This window comes from Micromesistius poutassou (genome assembly GCF_964030765.1).
Source record: "Micromesistius poutassou genome assembly, chromosome: 6".
NCBI lineage: Eukaryota > Metazoa > Chordata > Actinopteri > Gadiformes > Gadidae > Micromesistius > Micromesistius poutassou.
This window is the reverse complement of record NC_140276.1, coordinates 4,856,987-4,864,512: the sequence shown is the minus strand read 5'-3', so window position 1 is coordinate 4,864,512 and position 7,526 is coordinate 4,856,987. Positions and strand designations below refer to the sequence as shown.

The following is a 7,526-nucleotide window of genomic DNA, read 5'->3' as shown; positions in this document are numbered from 1 at the left end:
ATTATCTAGAGTCCCATGGCCCTTAGCCCTCACACATGTTACCTGAGTTACCTGCCAGAGAGTAAATGCTTGGGCCAGTTCCGGTAACTTATACCTGTACAGAGAATTCATCATAGGCCCCGCCTACAATACAACAGCCTAGTTCGAAGCAATTGGGCACAGCCCAAGGTCTAGCAGTACAACAGGGTCTCCTGCTTTTCTTTGTTATAAAGCAAGTTTCCATAGTTACTTAAAACTCAGCCATGAGAGGCTTAATCTTGTTTGAGTCCTTTGTGCAAGTGTGAACATATCTACTTATTGGGGAACTGTGCGTAATAACACTGCTTCTGACATGGGTAGACAACAAAGGAATTGTGTTATTTATTTTTTTGCCAGGGACCATGGTGTTCTCTGTTGTCATTTTAATACAAGCCTTTCTAATCGATCTGCATGGGCAAAAACATTTTACAAAACCCATCAGCATAGACGTAAAGCCACAGCTCCCTAAACCAGCGTCTTAGCCAAGCCCAGTGCGTGGTGACCGGCTTCACAGCTTTAAAGCTACAGTTGCCTTAGGTGAAGGATGTCTTTATGCATTATGGATGTCACCACACTGCTTTATTAATCTAGTTTGTGGTGTGTGATACTGTTTTTTTCCCCTCCCTCTTCTCTTAAATCTATGGGAAATGATCCACGGTCAATCATGCATACTTTCTGAATTGTTTATACGATAAAAGATGATGGCTCAATTTAACAGGAAGAAAATCTGGTCTTCACTGGTGATCTTGAAGTGCAATGGATTCTGCATCGTATAGCCATGAAATCACGTCAACAGAATCCAGACATCTTATAACTGGTCACATTGCGGTGTCTGGGTTTTCATTTTACATGTTCCCCTGGTCACAAGGAAAGGATGATTTGGTCTGACTGTCAAAATACTTACAGCTACTTACACCCAAGAGGAAGGCCAGCCAAGACCAAACCACAGAATATATCCACACTCAGCTCTGGCAGAATTAGTCAAGGGTGTAATTTTCATTTGAAAATGGTTGGGGTGGTCCTCCAAATTTGAATATTATATTTAATATTATTTAATCCTATGCTGAGGTCCCAAACCCCATCCCAATCCATAAAATATGCCTTTAGAATCCATAAACTGTTACATTCTAATGAATGTGTTTTTGTTATTCTAATATTGTGGAAGTAAATTAGTTTGTATAGGCTGTGGAAATTTGTACAGCCCTCACAGCAGACAAGATGCCTGCCCCCACGTCTATTTTTTGCTGCTTTTCCTGCATTTCCTGTTTGTGTGTCTAAACTTAGTCGCCTATATTGCTAAATAATAATGCCGTTTATTTTGTGTCAGATACATGTTATCTGATGACTCAACTGCGAACTAATTGCGTTCTAGCGCCCTCTGTCGTCCCATAGAAGGGCTGCATGACACGAAGGACCCACCCAACTTCGCACTTACGCCTCGTTGATCGTTTGTAGGCTATAGCAAAATGTAGGCTATAATTAGCAAAAAAAAAAATGCAAATGACGACCTAAACGGTTTCCAAACGGATGCCAAATTATGTTGGGGGGGGGGGGGGGGGGATGTGCGGAATGTGCGGTCACCGTCTGGTGGTGATGGTTCCATTACGTTGTACATCAGCCTCTGATTCCATTACGTTTTCACATGGGGCCTCCTACAGTAGACGACTTTCACCTCAGGAATATTCCGCTGACTGCAGATAACTCTGATGATCACTGCTTCTCTCTGCGAGCGACCCCTCACTCCAACCATCAGAGAGCAGAGGAAAGTCAGCCACCTCAACTTGAACTGTGAAGTGCCGCCGCGTTGTTATTCACTTCACATTGTGAAGCATGGCCACGACAATCACCACAGGTCAGTCCAGTCCGCCGCTATTACAATACTTCGTCCCGCAATTTATCAAGCCTACGCAAACCCAGAGTTGTCTCATTAAAAGCTGCACGTGTAAGGGGCCCCACGTGTAATTATACCACTACTTTTGTGAAATAACCAAACTCTGACAACAACATGTCATAGATTGATGAATTATTCCGAACTGACCCATGCATGCTCTTTAGACCCGGGGACGGACCTTGAAGATGTGCTTCGTGAGTTTGACGACGTGGTGGAGGAACTTAAAGCGCCTTGCAGGAGCAGCTCTGGCGCGACCCAACATCTCCTTGAAGAGGGGAAACGCGGCGCGTCGAACGACTACTACAGCATTAGTGGCGATAGTGGCGTCGAGGACTCGGATTACTGTAAGTAGGGCTAATCATCTAACCGGAAACATGTACGCCCGAAGACGCCTTAATAAATGCCTAATTTGCGTGTTTGTCACACTGCAACCAAGTCTCTACGGGCTAGTTCCTGCGAGTAGTTTGAAATCAACTCCTATTCATTAACACATACGCGCGCGCGCACACGCACACGCACACACACACACACACACACACACACACACACTTAGTAGTACACACGCGCAGACTCCCTGGGCAGATTGAGGAGAATAGGGTTGTTTGATAGACTATAGCAATTGCGCTTGAATGAATGACAATTAACTCAGGGTCTATAACCTACAATTGTTGATTGGCCTGAATTATATTGTTGCAGCTTTGTGTTTGTTCTGTATTGACGACGAGATAAAAGCAGCAATTGTGTTGTACTTTTCCCTCCTGTGCGTAGTCATTATTAAGTACCCTGGCCGGCCTATCAACATTTCATCAGGCACAGTCTGCTCTTGGTAGAACTCTCACTTGGGATGTCAACCAGAGAGAGAAGATTTGTACTGCTCATTATTATAATGAGCAGCTGCAGGACTCTTTTCTTCATCTTTCTTAGTTGTTGTTATGACTCATTCCCATGGCCTGGCCTTTGTGCACTGGTGTTGTTTTTTAAAAAGTCTTGTATTCTATCTTCTTTTCCCTTTTTTTTTTTTAAATCTCTGTCTGACTACCCCCCCCCCCCCCCCCCCCTGCCCAAAGGCAGCGAAGCTTCTCTGGGTAACAGTTTGAACACCAGCCAAGAGGAGCTCCGCCCAGCGGGCATCTCACTGACACCTAAAGGTACTCGAGGGGCCCCTACATCTACTACATGTGCATCTTCCTATCCTCAGCCACTCACCTTGATGAGCCCTCGCCTGCGCAGACACTGCCTGACTACCTCCAGCACATTCACGATGAGCAGCACCGAGCCAAGCGTGGCGCACACGTACATTAACATTATTGTTTTCCCTTTTTGCATAACGATGCCCGGCCGTGATGGCCCTTGCATTTAAATAAGGAGGATGCATTTGGTTGAAGAATGGACCCCGGGACATGCCAGCCGCGGTGCTGTGCAGCTCTCGGGATGCCAATAGATCAGCGGTCTCCTTAAACGGGAAACCAGCGGCTTTGAGTCGTCGTTTTAGTGCTCTTAAAGCAAACGATTGTGATTCTGTTTTTTTCCGTTTGGGTTTTACAGGAAATGCCACTGAACCGAGCAGTGCTTTTCCACCACAAAAGAATAAAATAAAGTTCCATCTCTGTTGTTCCAAAAATGTAGTACTAATATAGGAAGTAACACGCTCACACTAAGACTTCTTTATAACTTAAACTGGGTGCTGAATTCCCCGGGTCATAATAATATTTCGAGAAAGCAAGGACAGCACTCTGTTATATTCAATCAACTGAACTTGAATAAAGTGCTGTCCAAAAATGTATGCCATTTTTTTGCAATTTCTTTTCAATTCATAATCCCTTCCGTCTGCGTTCTTGGTCCTCCTCAGCCCGGCTGGGCGACACGGTGGACCTTCAGAGCTTCATCGACAGCTTGAACCGGGAGCTCTCTGGTGCGTATTTAAAAGAATTACAACCCCGCTATCACTCAATCTTCCCCCTATTCCGCCCCGCACTTAGGCTGGCAAGTGTGTCGTCCGCAGTGAGTTACGCACGACTTTGACAGAGTGTATGCTCGTTACGCACTGAGATACAGAGATGCGTGGTGCCTTCCGATCGGAGCGCAGGTCTTGAGTGTGTAAATGGCATGTCTGGAGCTCCGGGGGTCTATCTGCATGGTCTTCAGTGATTGAGGCGCGCTAGACCCGAGTAGGCGAGCGCCCGCGTTCGCCTGCCATCACTGTGAAACCAGCAGTATGTGACTCGTGTGTGTGTGTTGTGGCAACCCGCCTCGGGGAGTGAACCCGCCTTGGTCAAAACAGCACGCAGTTCGGTTGGGTGTTCAGCCACAACGGCTCGTTTAATTAAACAATAAGACTCTTTCACAAAAAGAACTAAAAGATGATGGCGTGGCGCAGCCACAACGGCTGGACTCTCCGTCCACCCAGCCACGAGAGAGCCCCGAATGAACGTGGAAGCCAGCCTTTTAAGCAGGCTTCCTCAGGTGCTCTGCATTACGTTGATTGGGACCGGGCCGGGTTGCCACAGTGTGTGTGTGCGTGTGTGTGTGTGTGTCCATCTCAATGTGTGCGTGTGTGTTTGTGTTCCAGGGCTGTACATTTATGAGGCCTTGTTGGCGCTTTTTATTCCATCATTTATAGCCATACCTGTATCTTTCGTTTTTTATCGCGTTTTCTTATTTTTATCGATCCAATCCCCCCCTCCCCCATTTGTCTTCCAGAGATGTGAATGGAGAGGGGACCCTAGCAGAGAGGGAGAGAGAGAGACCAAGGGGAGAGGCCAAGGGGTAACACGAGACACGCATAGCCCCACAATATCTGAACAGATCTGGAAGGTGGGGATTAGGGTCGGGTTGAGGTTGGGGTGACGGGTGGGGGTAAATGTCCACATATCCCTAGTCGACCCAGTAGGGGAAAAGGTTAACTCTTAGGTATTAAAGGGCATGCTGTTCCCTAACGCACATCTGCCACCGGCGCTGAAGCCCTCGTCTCTCCATCGTCCTCTCCAACGCCCTCTCCCACAAGACTCCGCAGAGCCCAGCCGGGTCAGATCCAAGAGGATGGGATCCAGGGGAGAGTGGGGGAAGAGAGGAGAGGGTCCATCTGTCACAGAGCATGAGAGGGCTGCATCTAGAGGGTTGGGGGCCTTGTTTGTGCCACGTTTTCAAATTCCCTCGTATGCCACGCCAGTAATCCGCTTGCAATCCTTCTGGCAATTTTTTTTTTTTGTTATAAAATGATGAATTCCTTTCTATCTTGATGCATTTCCACCAGCTGGGCTTTAAGACAGTCTTGCATTATTTAGAGCGAGACGTTATGTATGTTCAGATGGCAATTAATTTAGTGTACATTTTTTGTTCATATTGTTTCATATTGTATAGTTTGTACAATTGTCAAACTCCAATGCTCTCGTCCCTGTCATATTCGACAGAAAAGTGGACATATTAAACAAAAACGACTTTTAACAATATTGCTTTTGTATTATTTCCTCCTGTCTCATATTACATGTAGTTTTTAATACTTCTTACAGCGACGGCAGTGACAGTAATATATTAAAAGATAATCCCAAAATAATAAGCATATTAAACATCACATCCATCTGTAAAAAAAGAGAAACGGTTAATACTTGAACTGAACCACCAGATCACAGCTCGCATTAATCAAACCCTGGCTAAAGAATGCATGAGGGGTGCGTCATTTGTGCACACAGGCGCACAATGGTTTACACAATAGTTTCTTTTCTTCCTTTGTATGTAATCTCTTTGTCATGAAGAAACCTGGACATTCCCTTACCGTTAATGCTGGTTTCAAATGAACAGATATAAACGTCCCTGGAATTCAACCTTGTTGGAGCATTCTCCAGCAAGTGACGCCGTGTCATTTGCTATTCATCCGTCTTTGTATTCATTGGGTTCACCTGCTTCTTCCGCAGCCGCCGCCGCTGCTGCTGCTGTTGCTGCGTCTGTCGCTGCTGTCATTTTATTATACGGGTGCAACAGATGCTAGCAGTTATACCAGTCTGTCTACGGTCTATCTCAGCAGCCAGGGCAGTCAAAGTCAACATGTTGTTTGGTGGAGGGAGGACACGGGCAACGCTGGCTGCTCTGCTCTGCTGGCACGTTTGGCAGCTCCGTTTTCTCACTGAGCTTTCCGTTTCTAACCGGGAGCATCATCTGGCCACCCACCCCCACCCCACCTCCAACTCCATTCTGAACAATTGAACGTGCACACGACAAGCTGAGTTCGATGGGAAGTTGGACGGTGGCGCTGGTCATTCTTGCCAAAACAAAAGGATTTTTCAATTTTCCCTATGATTTTCCTTTTTTTTTTTTTTTGTTTTGATGGCTTATTCCAATGGAGCTTGATTTATAAAGCTTTTAATTTTTTTTGGGCTGTTTGAACCCCAAAAAATAAAACAAGAAAAAGCATCAGTTTTTTGATCCCAATAGTTAGTTTGTTTATCACAATACTTGCTTGATATTGTGCATCACAGTACATCGCCCAGAGCGGACGTCAGCAACGGGGAGGACAGGCTGTACATTCAGTTCAGCATATTGTTGTCAGCCTCTTTATGTCTCATTATTGGACACTTTGTACAGGGAGTCCACTTCTTCCTCTGCACTCTGACCCAATCACTTAACCCCAACTGCAGGGCCAACAGGGGGCTTGGCAGAGGGATAGAGCGTGTGTGTAGGGGGGGGGGGGGATGGGAGAGCACAAGGTTAATGCACCTGAGACAGCACATTAACTCAAAAAATAATGATAGAAGAATTAAGTGTTGACAGGAAGATGATGAATTGTTTCTGTTTCAGTTGGATGGTGGGAGGGGGAGGGGGGAGGTGAGGGGAGTGGACTGTTTTGAGTTAAGGGCAGCCTGCCTCCTCTTCCTCATCCTCCTCTTCTCCACCTCCTCCTCCTCCTCCTCTTTGGTAGTCCTCCAGATTGTCTGTACCACTCAAATCAAAAGAAGAGGGGGATGACTGATTGAGGCCACAGCTGTTCAGGAATGCAGGAAAACAAACTGTGCTTCGGCGTCGGAGAAACTTCCCTCAAGGGCTGCAGAGAAGAAAAAAAGAAAATAATGCAAGGAGAGCACAGCCTGTCTTGAGTGAACGTGCTGCGAGACAATGAAATGCAGAAAGAAAAGTGAAAAAATCACTGCAGACACTCATCGGTCAAGGAAAAGATAAAAAACGCTTTGCGCCATCGCTTACACGCACCATGTTCCCCCATCTGGAGTTTGTATTCCAGACCTGCTCCGCTCTGGTGATAGACCTGACACCCATGTGTGTGCCACTCCCTGTCACTTTGATCAATATTCACCACTTTTTATTGAATGTGAAAGAACTACAATCATTCCAGGCAGCTGTTGCTGTGTCGTAGCGTCTATTATCTGCTGATAAATTGCTTGTTGACGTGATCCGATATAGCGCTACCAGATTTGTGGCGTGGGTCAGCCCTGGCATTGTTTATCTTCTAATTACTATGACGCCGGCCTTCTGATTGGCAGCGGGCAGAGATAAGCAGCCACCGTCTCAAACTGTGGTCTTGTTTATCCAGCCACCAGACAGGAAAGATGATGGATGAACTGAGTTCATTAACTGATAAATTGAAATGAATTGATATTATCATGAGGCT

At 46.1% G+C, this 7,526-nt stretch overlaps 1 protein-coding gene across 1 annotated transcript; it reads left to right on the top strand.

Moving 5' to 3' along the window:
• Positions 1 to 1,618: 1,618 nt before the first annotated feature.
• Positions 1,619 to 5,348, top strand: LOC311344640 (regulator of cell cycle RGCC). The gene is made up of 5 exons (XM_084468995.1): positions 1,619 to 1,870; positions 2,074 to 2,253; positions 2,977 to 3,057; positions 3,759 to 3,821; positions 4,610 to 5,348. Exons 1-5 carry the CDS (start codon positions 1,849 to 1,851, stop codon positions 4,615 to 4,617), a joined length of 354 nt encoding a protein of 117 aa, XP_084325121.1. The 5' UTR covers positions 1,619 to 1,848; the 3' UTR covers positions 4,618 to 5,348.
• The last annotated feature ends 2,178 nt before the right edge of the window (positions 5,349 to 7,526 follow it).

What these genes read in the sequence shown, in the direction of transcription:
- LOC311344640 (XM_084468995.1), top strand. Translation starts at nt 1,849, where the DNA reads ATGGCCACGACAATCACCACAG. An exon ending in GGCCACGACAATCACCACAG is followed by an intron (nt 1,871 to 2,073) that starts GTCAGTCCAGTC and finishes CATGCTCTTTAG; the next exon opens with ACCCGGGGACGGACCTTGAA. An exon ending in CGTCGAGGACTCGGATTACT is followed by an intron (nt 2,254 to 2,976) that starts GTAAGTAGGGCT and finishes CCCTGCCCAAAG; the next exon opens with GCAGCGAAGCTTCTCTGGGT.